Source organism: Equus przewalskii, chromosome 5 (assembly GCF_037783145.1).
Source record: "Equus przewalskii isolate Varuska chromosome 5, EquPr2, whole genome shotgun sequence".
Lineage (NCBI taxonomy): Eukaryota > Metazoa > Chordata > Mammalia > Perissodactyla > Equidae > Equus > Equus przewalskii.
Window position 1 is genome coordinate 73,134,331 of NC_091835.1, and position 16,170 is coordinate 73,150,500.

A 16,170-nucleotide genomic window follows, 5' to 3' on the forward strand; every position below is an offset into this window, starting at 1 on the left:
AGCAAAGTTTAAGTGTAACATACGAGATAAAATTTGCCTTATTTTTTTTCCATTCATTGCATTTCCTAAAAAAATAGAATATTTAACTGAATATTTCTCTGTTTCTGCCAATCATATTTGAAAATGAAACAGTGGTCTGGAAAGGTAAGTTAAGCTATTCCCAATAAAATTCATATTGTATTTGGACTCTCACAATTGATACAAAAATGGTCTTTCCTACCAACATGAAGAAAATGACAAACATAGAATCTTGAATGGTATGAGATATTGACTTTCAAGAGAGTATCTCAGAAATGATGATACATGAATTACTCATGCCTTAGTTTTCCTTTATTAGCAAAAACTCTATCTTTCCATTGTTCTTCCTTCCTTACCCATATTCAAGAAAATGTCCTTCTAAGGTATTTGAAAACTGTAAAAAATGTGCTCAACCCTAGTTTCTATGGTTAATAAGACCCTCAATTTCAATGTGTCACTGAGAAAATTGGTTGTCTTGGGAGAGTAGTAATGAGTCTAAATAGAGGGTAAGTGAATTTGGCTTTAGTTTCTTGACTTCCAGCTTACTCTGATACACAGATTAATTTAAAGTATTGTACATATTTTATAAAGCAGTGACAGAAATACTTTTTCTTATTGCTCATAGACAGATGAGAGTGTCTTTAAGCACTCATGTATTTCTAACTATTGTGCTTTCATGAAATGGGTTACAATTTTTTCCAAACAGATTCCAACAATACTATCACAAAATAAAAATCATTAGGGTATTTTCTTGTTTTCTTTGTTTTAGATTCCATATAAGCGAGATCGTACTATATTTGTCTTTCTTCATATGACTTATTTCACTTAACATAGTGCCCTCAAGGTCCATCCATGTTGTCACAAATGGCAAGATTTCCTTCTTTTTTAATGGCTGGATAATATTTCATTGCATATATATATCTAATTTTCTTCATTCATTCATCAATGGATGCTTAGGTTGTTACTGTGTCTTGGCTATTGTAAACAATACTGAAATGAACATGAGAGTGCACATATCTTTTTGAGTTAATATTTTCATTTCCTCCTGATTAATACCCAGAAGTGGAATTGCTAGACCATATGGTAGTTCTATTTTAGGTTTTGAAGAAGCTCCATACTGTTTTCCATAGTAGCTGCATCAACTTGCTTTCCCATCAACAGTGCGCAAGGGTTCCCTTTTCCATATATCCTTGTCAATACTTGCTATTTCTAGTCTTTTTGATGATAGTTGTAACAAGTAGGAGATGATATCTCATTGTGTGTTTTTTTTTTGTAAGATTGGCACCTGAGCTAACCTATGTTGCCAATCTCTTTTTTTCTTCTTCTTTCCAAAGCCCCCCAGTACATAGTTGTGTATTCTAATTGTAGGTCCTTCTGGCTCTGCCGCGTGGGACACTGCCTCAGCATGGACTGATGGGCAATGCTGGGTCTGTGCCCAGGATCCAAACTGGGAAACCCTGGGCTGCCAAAGCAGAGGGTGTGAACTTAACCACTTGGTCACAGGGCCGGACTGCTCATTGTGGTTTTGATTTGCATTTTCCAGGTGACTAGCCATGCTGAACACCTTTTCATGTACCTGCTGTCTGTCTGTGGATCTTCTTTGGAAAAATAACTATTCAATTTCTCTGCCTGATTTTTAATTGGATTCCTTTTTGCTATTGAGTTGTATGAATTCTTTACATATTTTGGATGTCAGCCCCTTATCAGATATATGTTTTGCAAATATTTTCTCCCATTCTGTAGGTTAACTTTAATTTTGTTTATTTTTCTTTTGCTGTGTAGAAACTTTTTAGTTTGATCTAGTCCCAGTTGATTTTTGCTGTTGTTGCTTGTGCTTTTGCTATCATATTAAAAAAATCCTTGCCAAGACCAGTCTCAAGGAGCTTTTTTTCTATGCTTTTTTTCTTTTTCTTTTATGAATCATTCATGAAACATGACTCTGAAACAATGAGCAAAAGTACTCTTCCCAAGTGAACTGTTTTTCAGAGGTTCATTTCTGTACATTTTCTTTAACGGGACTCAAAAGAAAAAAGAAAGAGGGAAAGCCAAGAGAAGGAAAGAAAGCAAAATAATCAAATTCAGTTGAATATCACTGAGTATATCCACTGTTCAAACGTCAGGAATTTCTTGGCTGATATTGGTATAAGAATGAGATAACTTCTCCATTTAGACTTATATAGTTAGGTTTTATCTTGTCTTTAGCACTGCCTGATAATGTGAGAGCACTGTTTACCATAGTTATTACTTCAGCCCTACAAATGCTTCCTACTATGCAAAGTAACAGGGATTGTTTTAGCTTTGATTCTCTTGGTAGAGCATAGACCATACGGTCTGGCATTTCTATGATATCATCATTCGAGGCACCTGGAATCCATTGTGCTAATGATCTAATACAAATTAAACTATAAAATACCCAATCTTGGATCACACATTTTATCTAGTCCCTCTAAATCCAAGTATACAAGTATTTATTTTAAGAAAGTTCTAATACTATATGAAAGTACTCTACCACAAATGCATGACCTTTGCCAACGAGAACCTTAGCTGTACTCAAAAAAATACTTCATCCATGTTTTTACTGTAGAACAAACCTACGTAGGGAATTCTTCTAGGTCGCAATTAAATTCCGACCTCATCATTCATGTTTTCTCATTGAAATTTATGAGACTCAAAGTGACTGTCTCTTCTTTTAAAATAATCAGAAGGAAAATTTAAAAAATAATCAAGGAAGAAATAATTTTTTCATCAGTCTTTCTCTTTGCTTCACACAAAGCCTAATATTATAGGTAGAATTCTATATTCCTCCAATACCTAATGGCTCCCAAGGGGACCCAATTAAAAAGTGTTGCCAAATTTAATTATATTGCAGATATATCATTTTTTTTGTCTCCAGAGAGTTTTCTATTATGTTTCCCTCAAAAACAAGCTCTTCTACAACGTTATATTCAAAACTACATAAAATGTGTCTGTTTCTTTTGGAGAAAAGCTTTTGGGAAAGGCTGTGTCATTGAGCAATATCAGAATAATCATGAAACATATGACATTTAACTTCCAAAACAAACTATTTTTGGAAGTATGCTCCTTAGATTTTCTGATCCTCACAGAGTAAGTTTTTGATTGAGAAATGGATGGTTTATGACAAGGGGAAATCTGAACAAAATCTTTAAATTTTAAATAATAAGTGTAGAAAAGTGAAGTCGTTTTATAACATGTGTTTTAAAAAACTTCTTCTATCTAAAACATTATGTTTCCCTTATTGCAGGTAATCAAACAAATATCTAGGTTTAAACTCTGATTTGGATCCATCAAGGACTAAAATGAAAGTGAGTATATTCCCTCTCTATCCACATCGTTAATTTATCTTTCTGAATCATAAAACTCTAACAATTACTCTCTTTGAAATGCATCATAAGGGCATTTTGTCAAATCTTCTATTATTTTCTCTGCCTATAGCTTCCTAAATTTGTCACAACTCAGCTCATAAATGTATCACACTTGTCTCAGGAGGGAGTCAGGTAACACTTTTTAGCCAGATCTCTCTTGTATGACCAAGTATAGTCGTATCAGCCACAGGATGCATTACCCCACACCACTGTCATGTGCACATGCTAACATTTCACACTTTGATTCATTCTGTTATTAAATCAGCTTACACTCATAGTTCATTTAATTATCACAATCTAGTTTCTCTCTTTCTAGAGAGAAAGGACACCATGCTGAACTACACAAGTAAATATCTTTCAGTATATTGAGTGTCTACCTCACTGGCATTCTGTGATTCTCTTTACCTAAAATTCCCATTATGTTAACACACACCACTACTGGTACATTCACCTGTTAGGATTGACTAGTTAAGAATAATTGATGTATGAGCACAGAGCTAACCCACAGAGGTAAAGAAATCTCTGGATTTTGAGGCCAAGTCTAATCTGAGTTGCATGTACATCATTCAATCATTAATTTCTTCTTCAATTCATCAGTAAAAATTGAATCGGAAGCTGTGTTAAGAACCAGGAATGGTGCGGTAGAAGACAGACATGGATGCTAACCTATCTACATATACTGATTATGTGACCTTGGGCAAGTTACATAACCCCTGTGGACCTCAATTTCCTCAGCTGAAAAATAATTATCTTAATAGGACCTACTGAAGGCATTTTTGGGTACCGGGTAAAAGCTGTTTAGATCTTTGCTATAATATTAATAATAGTGATAATAATAATAAATACCAGTAAAACTCATCATATTTTATTATAAGATTAATTATTGCTACTATTGCCGTCGTTATTGTCTTCCTTCCGCTGTATTTCTTTTTCTATCACATCCCCAAAAACTAGAGTTTGATAAACATGAAAGTTATCAGACTATTATTTTTGAAAGCAGAGTTTGATAAAAGCTGTCATGAAACAACTTTATGAAATTATATATTTAATCTTACAGGGAGCAACCTGATTTCTTTCATTTTTTTACATTATTGACTATATTTAAGGAGTCCAATCACAACTTTTATACTATAACCTTGTTTATTAATAAAGGCTGACATTATCTTTGTGCCAACGTTAGTCAAAGAGGACCTAATAGGATTAATTTTGCCTAAATGCAAAAGGGAATGGACTTCAATCAATTGCCTATAGACACAATATTTTTGTTTAATTTTTTACTTTGAATTGAAACTAAGACTTTTTTTTATAAAAAGAGTGCATTATGACTCAAAAATAAGTATTCCAACTCCAAAATTAGCATTTAGAATTTTATGGGCATTAAGTTTTCAAAATAGTGTGTATTTCAATAATTTACTTAATCTTACCAAATGAACTGCTTCCACAGTGAAGTAAGCTAAGGATTTATCATTATTACGTATTTTTATGACTGTAAAAACCAGTTTTAAGTGTATTAAATAAGTAACCAAAAATATATAGCAGGGAATTATCAAAGCTGAGATTAAAATCTAAGATTTTTAAAATAATAAAACACCATTAATTTTTCCCTACTAAACAAATTCTGAGATGTTTGCCATTTTGAGGGATGACTGTTTTGCCACTTCTTGTTAATGCATGTTTTATTTTCTCTGCGCAGAATAAGAGCACTGCAACTGTGTTTAAAATTATATCAGGAGTTCACATTCACTCTTATTTTTCCCTACAGACCTACAGAATTCCAAGTTTAGTCATGCCAAATAAGACATCAGTTAGAGAATTCATTCTTCTGGGACTTACAGATGACCCAGAGTTGCAAGCTGTGACATGCTTCTTTATGTTGTTCACCTACTTATTGAGTGTAAGTGGAAACATGACCATCATCATGTTAACACTATCTAATGTTTGTTTGAAGACTCCTATGTATTTCTTTCTAAGGAATTTCTCTTTCTTAGAAATTTCATTCACAACAGTCTGTATCCCCAGGTTTCTGATCAGCATTGCTGTAGGAGACAAAACCATTTCCTATAATGCTTGCATGACACAAGTATTTTTTTTAATCCTTCTGGGCTCCACAGAATTTTTTCTTCTGGCTGTAATGTCTTATGATCGCTATGTGGCTATCTGCAAACCTCTACATTATACAACCATTATGAGTAACAAGGTCTGCATCCGGCTTGTAATCAGCTCCTGGCTGGCTGGTTTTCTCATTATCTTTCCCCCTGTGATTATGGGCCTCCAACTGGATTTCTGTGATTCCAACATTATTGACCACTTCACCTGTGACTCTTCTCCTATGCTGCTGATTGCCTGCACAGACACAGCGTTCCTAGAGCTCATGGCGTTTTTCTTAGCAGTATTCACACTCATGGTAACTCTGGCCTTGGTGATTCTCTCTTACACACTCATCCTTAGAACAATTCTGAAGTTCCCCTCTGCCCAGCAAAGGAAAAAGGCCTTTTCCACTTGTTCTTCCCATATGATTGTGGTTTACATTTCTTACGGGAGTTGTATTTTCATGTATGTAAAAACATCTGCAAAGGAAGGTGTGGCTTTGAGCAAAGGTGTAGCTGTACTTAATACCTCTGTTGCTCCCATGCTGAATCCCTTTATTTATACCTTAAGGAACCAGCAGGTGAAACAGGCCCTTAGGGAGTTCGTCAAAAAAGTGTTATTGTCAAACAAGAACTAATCAGTATGAAATCTGTAGCTGAAACCGCAAATAAATCATACCATGAATACAAATACCAATCATTGTTCTAGGTGGTATCCACAAGGGAATAAAGCATACAAACATTCCCGCCACTGTAGATCTTACTTCTAGTGAGGGGACATACACATTAGACAGCCAGCATAACAGAAAAGTAATGTACCTAGTACTTTAAAGTGATAAATGCTATGAAAAACATAACATATTTTAAGAAAAGGAGGGTAGAATTCAAATTTCACAATTTATAGCTTTTTTTAAATTTCATTTTTCTACATTTAACTGCAGGTCTCTGTATTCTTTTTCCTTTTTCTTTTCCTAATTTTCCCAGATCCATATAGCCATTCCACACATGTCTATATAGAGAGATTTCACACATAGGGAGATTGTGACATGTGACTTCAAATACATATTGTCCTTTAACTTCAGAAGCAGCAAGCTCGAGATAGCCTATTCAAATCTTACGTGAAAATAAATGATGCAAAATAAAATTTACAGCCACCTTCAGTTAGTGAATGGAGTGGAACCTAACTTCAAATCTGAGAAAACTGTGCTTTATGATTATTCTAGCAATGGGCTCTGTCTCCTCCCTACTCTTACTCCGTTAATCTATTGAATCAGATATTCTGAATCTGTGTAGGGAAAAAATAGTTGATGAACAATTATCTTCTACTGTGAAAATGGGTTATTTCAAGCTATCAGGTTACTTTTCCACCAACTCTGCTCCATCAGAAATATTTATCTATATCATTTCAGATTACACACCTCCTGTTAAACAATAAACTGGAATTGTGAGAGGCTGCAGCCCTTAGGCAGGGTGAGCTCCTCCCTTGAGTCCTATAAACAGGGTTATTAGGAGTGACTGCTTTTACACTACATTCAGTGACTTTTTGTTTCTGCTATAGCATATTATCAGAAAATAAACATGGGAAATCATAAAAACTCAGTCCGTGAAGTTACTGAAAATCAGTGCAGGATTTTTATGCAATGCAGGGTTTTAACATGCACATGAGGATCAGAGAACACAATTGCATTAGTACTCAAATAAATAAGCGGGGATCAAAGAGAAATCACTCACCTTTGCTATTTTCGATCACTCTAAGTAGCTCACACTACTTAACTTGTAAGAATTAAAATATTGGAGTTAAATGTAAAATTCAGGAGTCTGAAGATTAAAAAAATGAAAAATTCAATACTATGTGGAAAAACAAAAACATAAAGATAATACGGAATTTAATAAAAATAAAGAAAGGAGTACAGTTGTTACAAAAGCTGGTAATTAAAAAAACTTATGCAATTCTAATATCATAAAAATGTGAGACAAACGTGAATATTATACAGTTATAATATTCAAAATACCAAGAAAACAGTAAAATTGTATAATTATATGATACTAATGTAGTTATGATAGTCTGTGCAATTATATAAAAACACTCATTTTTAGGATACAGTATTAATTAGCAAATATTCATAAAGTAACAGATAATCTGAATGTGTGTTTTAACTATGAAAGGAATTACTGAAAAAAATATACAAAATTCTAAGACCGGTGCCTTCAAAACATTCCCAAGATTTTATTAGTATGTTATTAGATGCATAAGCTTTAGATCCATAAACCATTCATTTAAAGTATTTGTGTGTGTGTGATTAGCACACTGTAGTTTGTTAATGAACAACAGAGCCTACTTACCAGAACACATCATGGAAGGAACCGAAACCTGAGTAAATTGATTGACTATGCCCTGTACTTTATTTATGTTTTGAGTTTTGATGCCTAAAAACAGAGTCTGTAATTTTATGTTTTTTTTAGAAGATTGGTGTGTGATATTATTTTAAATGATTGGAAGGGGTTAAAAATACTTTTCCAGTCTCAAACATCAAGGAAACTATTGAAGTGTTTAGAATAGCAGAATTTTCCATCTAGAGGAGATTATAGATATATTCTCATCCAGGGATAGCAAATAAAAGAGACATGCAACTAATCTCCCTTTCCCAAGGCTCTGGTAAATAATTGCAGATAAGTTGCATAATTATTTCTTGAAGAGTGAGGAAATGACCTCAGAATCCTTTTCAACACAGTACCAACATCATTAGACTTGACCTGTGAGATGAGATTTATTTTATCCCAGATATAGTTAAACTTTCTCACTTGTGAGATGAAGAAAGTGAAACCCAGAGAGGGAAAAGGAATTGTCCCTGGAGACTCAGTGAATCGGCACAAATTTAGATCTACACCCCAATTCAGTTAACCTTCCGTACACCACCCTGCCTACCTCTTTGTTCCTTTCCTGGTCATGGCTCCTACAATAATTTATGCATTCGAAACAAAGCATGCATGCCAAAAACTAGGAGCACTTTATATTAGCACATATAACATCTAACCCAGCATGAAGATTCATGGTATGTATTTTCCCCCAAGTAGAGAAAACAGCATCCCTCTCACAGTCACCATAAAATGTTTTCTGACAGCCAATGCTTATGTTAAGCAATTCAAAAGAGGTTTTTTTGAAAATCAACCATTTTCTCAATCCCCTGATATGGCTCTGCAGGGCACTTCCTAGCAGGCATCCAACCAGAACTGAGCTTTGCTGAAAATCTTCAGGCACCTGACATCAGTTTGCTGCTTACTTATGCCTCAAGTTTGCCCCGATAAAGCCCTGGGCTGCTAGAGCACACACAGCCTAGCTTCCAAATGCTTTAGAGCTTCCTCCCTCTTCCTTTAGTGCAACTGTGTGTGGAACTTCCCAGGGGAGAATGTGAAAGTGCCCCTTTTTGTATTTTGGTAAGAACACTTAACATGAGATCCACCTTCTTAACAAAATTTTAAATGCAAACTGCCATATTGTCAACTACAGGCACAATGTTGTACAGCATATCTCCTCCCCCAGCCTGTAGCAGCCACCATTCTACTTTCTATTTCTATGATTTTGACCAGTCTAGGTACCTCATATAAGTGAAATTATACAATATTTGTCCTTTTCTGATTGGCTTATTAAAATTAGCATAATGTCATTAAGGTTCATTGATATTGCAGCATGTGTCAAAATTTCCTTCCTTTTTAAGGCTAAATACTATTACATTGTATATGTGCACCACATTTTCTTTATCCATTCATGTATCAATGGACATTTAGGTTGTTGCCATATCTTGGCTATTGTGAATAAGGCTGCAAAGAACGTGGGAGTGCAGATATCTGTTTGAGATTCTGATTTCAATTCTTCTGGGTATACATCCAGAAGTAGAGCTGCTGGATTATATGGCAATGCTATGTTTAATTATGTGAGGAAACAATATACTGTTTTCCATAGCAATTGCACCATGTCGCATTCCCAAAAGCAGCACACAAGGATTTGAATTTTAGCACATTCTCCTAACCACTTATTGCCTGGTTTTGTTTTTTATATATGTAGATATAGATATAGACATATGTATAGATATATAATCTCCATCCCTAAAGAGGAGAGTGATATTTTATTCTCTCTATCAATTGATAAAGGTTAAAAATATTCATCTTTTGTATGCTGAGTTTTTGTTAAAATAGCCATGCTTATACAGGTAAGAAATAAAAACAACCATTTCTCTAGAGAAATATGAAAATAAACATGAACATTTTAACCATCCAAAGTTATGACCCAGTAAGTCCTAACTTAAAGATAATAGGTACCTCTCAAAAAGCAATAAGACAATAATGCTAATCTGTATATGTGTGTCTATGCATTCTAATATTACTTATAATGAGGGAATTCTAAACACTCCAAAAAGAGAGATTTATGGCATATCCATAAAATGTAACCATATTTAGACATTAAAACTGATACTGGAAGTGACATCAGCATCATGGTGGAATGAGTTATTCCCTTTGTCTCTCCGCTCTAAGTTACAACCAATCAGACATCCATTGACGAACAAAAGACTCCCTACACCACACAATGGTATGCCTAAGATATGTATGCATCTATACACCTGAAGGTGGGTAGGCTGGGTCTCTGGGAGGCAGTGAAAGTAGGGAAATAGCTCCCTCCCTCTTCCCTGGCAGCAGCAATCCAAAACGCAGATCCAATACGTGCTCCTGCAAACAAAGGTACCAGGGACAGACAACACTCAGAGTTTAGCCCTTGTCCTCCCATCAGTTGTGGCAGGTGGAACACATGTCCAAAAGATTCAGGACACAGAGCAAAGCTAGTGACCTAACCACTAACCCCTCCCCCAACTGTGGCCCAGTGTTTCCAACAGTGGAGACAGTATACAAAACACAGATTTCTCAGCCGGAGTGGAGCGCCCTTAGCTGAGTTTTCAAAACACACTGGCTGAAGCCAGCAACCAAAGGCTGCATGAGGGGGCAGCAATGACACTCACTCCCTGCTTAGCTCCTGGCTCCACCAGTGGTGGCAGGTGGAATCTGTGACATGCAGCTTCAAAAACCACAGCAGAACCCATGAATGCAGCCCCAGTGGTGGCACCACTGACATTGTCTCCACCAGTAGTGGATGCTGAATACAAATCCCTGGGTCCCTGGGCCCCTGGCAGTGACAACAAGACCCATGAACTAAGCACCCCTAGCAATGGTGGCACCAGGAGCTCTAGACAACCTGGGAGCAGCAGCACAGGTGGTGCCCAGGGCTTCAGCTTATGAGCCCATGAAGAGCCCATGCAGAGCCAGTGAGGAAATATGAGACCCAGGTGAGTCTGGAAGCAGCAGAAGTGCCTGCAGCCTGGTGACCCTGGTGGCAATACCTGAGACTGCAGCAACATTGTAACAGTAAGGCACTAGCAACCTCAGAAGCACAAGTAGCACAAGGAGAGCACTGAGGATGCCTCTAGCAGAGGAGGGAGGAAAGTTCAGGCTCTGAAATACAACCAGAAGCAGCTCAGAAGCAAAGTAACCAAAGCCTTACCCAAATAATAAAGGTGGTTACTACTACAAATGCACTGGCAGAAGATCAACTCATCAAATACCATGAAGAACTACAGTGACATGGCAGAACAGAAAGAACATCACAACTCTCCAGGAACCAAACTTGAAACCACAGAAGACTACAATCTAACCAGCAGATAATTCTAAATAGCTGTCATGAAGGAACTCAACGAATGACAAGAAGATTCAGACAGACAGTTCAGTGGACTCAACAATAAAATTAATAAACAGAAGGAATACTTCACCAAAGAGATTGAAACTCTAAAAAACCAAACAGAATTCTGGAGATGAACACAAATAATGAGATGAAAAATAAAGTTGAAAGCATTACAAATAGAGCAGACCATATGGAAGAGAAAATCAGTGAGCTCAAAGATAGAAATCTAGAAATGATTGAGGTGGAACAGGAGAGAGAACTAAGATTTTTTTAAAAATGAAGAAATTCTATGAGAAATAGCTCACTCAATTAGGAAAAGCACTCTATGGATAATAGCTATCCCAGATGGAGAGGAGAAAGAGAATGGATCAGAGCACTTATTCAAAGTAATAATAGCTGAGATCTTCCAAAATCTGCAGGAAAAACTAGATATACAAGTACATGAAGCTAGTAGAACTCCTAATTTTCTCAATGCAAAAAGACCTTCTCCAAAGCATATAGTATCAAAACTTTAAAAAGTCAATGATAAAGTACGAATATTAAGGCCAGAAAGAGAGAGGAAAATAACTTACAAATGGACCCCCATCAGACTTTCGGCAGATTTCTCAGCAGAAACTCTATAGCTAGGAGAAAGTGGAATGATATACTCAAAATATCGAACAAAAACTATCGGCCAAGGATACTCTGTCCAGAAACGTTATCTTTCAGATATGAAGGAGAAATGAATGCTTTTCCAGACAAACAAAAGCTGAAGGTGTTCATCATCACTAGAACTGCCTTACCAGAACATGGAAAAGAGCCTTCCTACCCAAAACAAAAAGGCAAAGATTTACAAAGCTTTGAGCAAGGTGATGAGTAGACAGAAAAATCATAAAACTGAAACTCTATATCAAAATAGGTTAGTAAACTCTTAATTATAACAAAAAAGATAAAGGGAAAGAAAACATCAGAAATAACTATACACACTTCAATTTGCTCACCCACTCACAACACAAAAAAGAATAATTTGCAACAACAAAAACATAGAAGGGGAAGAGGAAAAGGAGGGAACCTGCATAGACTAAAGGAGATAAGATGTTATCAGCAGAAAATGGACTATCTCATCTATGAGATCTTTTATACAAACCTCATGGTAACAACAAAACAAAAAATCAGGGCAGAGTCACAAATCACAAACAAGGAGAATACTGAGGAAAACATCATAGAAAATGACCAAACTGAAATGGCAAACAGAAATACAAGGAAAAAACAATGAAAATATAGAACAACCAGGAAACAAAAGAGAAAATAATCATATTAAGCCATCATATGCCAATAAGGACTCTAAATGTAAATGGATTGACACACAGTAGCTGGATGGATTAAAAAACAAGACACCCAGGAGACACATCTCAGCTCTAAAGACAAACATCGAAGATGATACTCCAATAAATGGCAAGCAAAAGAAGGTGTGTGTAGTCATACTTTTATAAGACAAGACAAATTCCAAGACAAAGAAGATAAGAGACAAAGATAGACATTATATAGTGATAAAAGGGACATTCCACCAAGAAGATATAACACTTATTAATATATATGAACCTAACACAGGATCACCAAAGTATATAAAGCAACTGTTAACAGATCTATAGGAAGAAATTGACAGCAATACCATAATAGTAGGGGACTTGAAAACTCTACTTACATCAATGGATAGATTATCCAAACAGAAAGCCAACAAGGAAACAGTGACCTTAAATGGAACCCTACACCAGATGGACTTAATAGCTGTATAGAGAACATGACATCCAAAAACAACAGAATACATATTCTTCTCCAGTGCACATGGGACATTCTCAAAGATAGACCACATGTTGGGAAACAAGACAAGTCTCAATAAATTTACAAATATTGAAAAAAGGCCTTCTCAACTTGCTCCTCCCATGTGATTGTTTTCTCTATCTCTTATGGGAGCTGCATCTTCATGTATGTGAAAACATCAGCAAAGGAAGGGCTTGCTTTGACAAAAGTGGTAGCTATGCTCAATACCTCTGTCGCTTCTGTGCTGAATCCATTTATTTACACCTTAAGGAACCAGCAGGTGAAACAAGCATTTAAGAATGCTGTGAGAAACATACTCTCCTCAAAAGCAATGATCTAACGATAATTTATGACTGAAACATACACAATTTTAAACAGAGAACCAATGAATAGTTCATTTTTTAATATCTTCTTTCTTATATTTCTTCTCAGAAATACAACTGTTTATGAAATTTGAATTTAATATTCTTACATTGCAAATCTTTCTTATATGAACTTCAGCACAAAATCACTATGTAATGATCTTATGCATTTTCATATGATACAGCTCATATGCTGTATCATAAGAAAAGTTAGGACTAAAGCTATTTCATATATTAACCAATGTACTTCAAATTATATACATGGTGATGACATTAGCCACTGCCTAAAATATTTAAGCAGAACAAGGTTTATTTAGTGATTAATTCATGAATGTCTAGATTCAAATGTGCATACGTATCTATGTACAAACATATGTGTATATATATGTATATGTGTGTTTGTGTGTATATATGTATATATTTATGCATATATGTATATATATGTATTTATGTATACACACACACACACATGTCCTGTATTTTGGTTTTGGGTTTTTGTTTGTGAGGAAGATTGACCGTGAGCCAACATCTGTGCCAGTTCTCCTATATTTTGTATGTAGATGCTGCTACAGCATGGCTTGATGACTGGTGTGCAGGTCCGCGCCCATGATCTGAACCCTGAAACCCTGGGCCACTGAGGTGGAACACACGAACCTAACCACTATGCAAGCAGGCCGGCCCCCACATACTCTGTTTTTAATTCTGTTTTTGAAATGAAACACTGAGGAAACTCAGCCATATGGGTATTGAAATAACTTACATAAAATAAAAAGTAAAATAAGAGTTAAACAATGCAAAGAAAGAGTATGGTAATTTTTTTGTATTGAGCGTGAAATTTACCTAACTTATTTATAGTCTACATAGAAATTTAAAAAATATACTAAATATTTGTCATCATGACAGAAAATCAGCAAAGGAAAAGAAAACTTTATGCTAGGTTCTTCATTTTACTTTTAGTGCATTTTATTAATTAAAAAATAATACAATGAACTGACTTTAAGAACAATTTCATGAATGTAAAATTTTTATAATTAGAGTTATTACTCCAAGAAAAGGCAACAACACATACGCACATTTCTACAAAATATTTTTAGAAGGAGCTACCAACATCTGGCTTGGTAATAATAATACTCTCCTCTCTGGGGACCTCAGTTCACTTAAGGTTGTGATTTAGGACTCTTTATCCATATGCATACTAACGAATAGTATTGCTTTCTTCTTATCCATGTCTCAGACTAACATTGATAAGACTTGACCATCATATTATGTGATTATGTTGCTTGCCAAATAAACATTAAAAATAAAAATAGGTTAAGAAAAAAAGATGCAATAGATTGAAAATTTTAGAAAGTCTTGTAAGATCCAGAAAAATTCTACTTTGCTCAAGAGCTGGGTAGATAGATTGATTTATACCATGACTACTTATGGCTAATAATTTCTCCCATTTGCTTCCCTCTCTGTATTTTCAATATATATCTTTACCTAGTTCAATTTTGCTTCCTTCTTCCATAACATATAGTCTTCTGTCACATGATACGTAGTACAGTTCCTTGTAGACTTCAATTTACTCTTTTTAGTTCATGGTAAAAAGCAGGAGACTGCCTGCCATCAAGTTCAATAAAAGTGTCAGTTGGAAGATGTTGATTGATACACCTTTCCATAGGTGTCAATTATTGGTCCATCTCTTTAATTCCTGAGCATCAATTATATGTTCCATAGCTACACTGTGTTGCTTAACTGTATGTGTGCTGGAGTAAGCTGTCTAGATTTGTCCTCTGGCTCTGTCATTCACAAGCTTGAGATTTTGAGGAAATTTTAAACTCCTCTGGGATTCCATTTTTCACATGTAAAGGAGGTTCAATAATTGTACTTAATCATAGATTTGTTGTTATTATTACATATAGGTTAAATGTCTAAAACACTGCTAGCAATCCAGTAAGTGCTCAATAACGTTAGCAATTATTATTGTTATTGTTATAATAAGTACTCTTATTCACATAGTCTGGGTCATATTATCAACTGACAGGTAGAGTTGGGGGTTGCAGCTAATCTTGCTTGACACGAGGGGAAAATTGTTCTTGAGTATAGATGTAAGATTCAAATGTATTTCAGCCCACTCCGTTTAACTAACTTGGTTGTATGAAAAGCAAGGCACTTCCCAAGGTAAAGGCCCCCTAGGGATACTCTCTAAATGGTAGCATAGACTTGACAAATTTATGAGAGCAAAAATTGGCCCTTTGCCTTGTGCAAGTGGCCTGTTTTATCCAATTTGAATTCTTATCAATCATAGTCAAAAGATAGTCAAATGTATAAGACATAATGTAAATTAATCACTTAAAAAAACGGTTTCAGTGGCTGGAATTTTCACTCAGGGGGCCACATTCCTGGCATCAGTATACTAGGGAAGCTGAGTATATTTGATAACAGATTGAGAGAAAAGGAATATCATTGTGGTTTTTTGTTGCTGTTGTTGTTATCGTTGCTTCTTCTTTTTAACTAGACAAGCAGATATATGAAGAAGCATCCTTTCCCTTAAAACCATCTCTGACAAATCTGACAAGTCTACCTGCTGCAGACTTCATGTATTTCTTCACTAGATTGTACTAAATCAATACTACTAAACTCTGACTTCTATTTTATTTGTGCAACTTGTTTTATTTGTGATATAAGCTAACCATCCCTAAGCAATCTGTACACATTTATCTAATCTCTCAGTGCCTTGATTTTAAAGAACACATTCGTTTCCTCTCTCTTCCCTTGTGTAGGGCTTTCCTTCCCAGTTTACGCATGAAATA

General features: G+C 35.4%; 1 protein-coding gene across 1 annotated transcript; it reads left to right on the plus strand.

The window, feature by feature from the left end:
• Positions 1–5,187: 5,187 nt before the first annotated feature.
• Positions 5,188–13,353, plus strand: LOC103551478 (olfactory receptor 6C65). The gene is made up of 2 exons (XM_008521013.2): positions 5,188–6,069; positions 13,294–13,353. The coding sequence occupies exons 1-2, from the start codon at positions 5,188–5,190 to the stop codon at positions 13,351–13,353; spliced, it is 942 nt and encodes a 313-aa protein (XP_008519235.2).
• Positions 13,354–16,170: the final 2,817 nt, after the last annotated feature.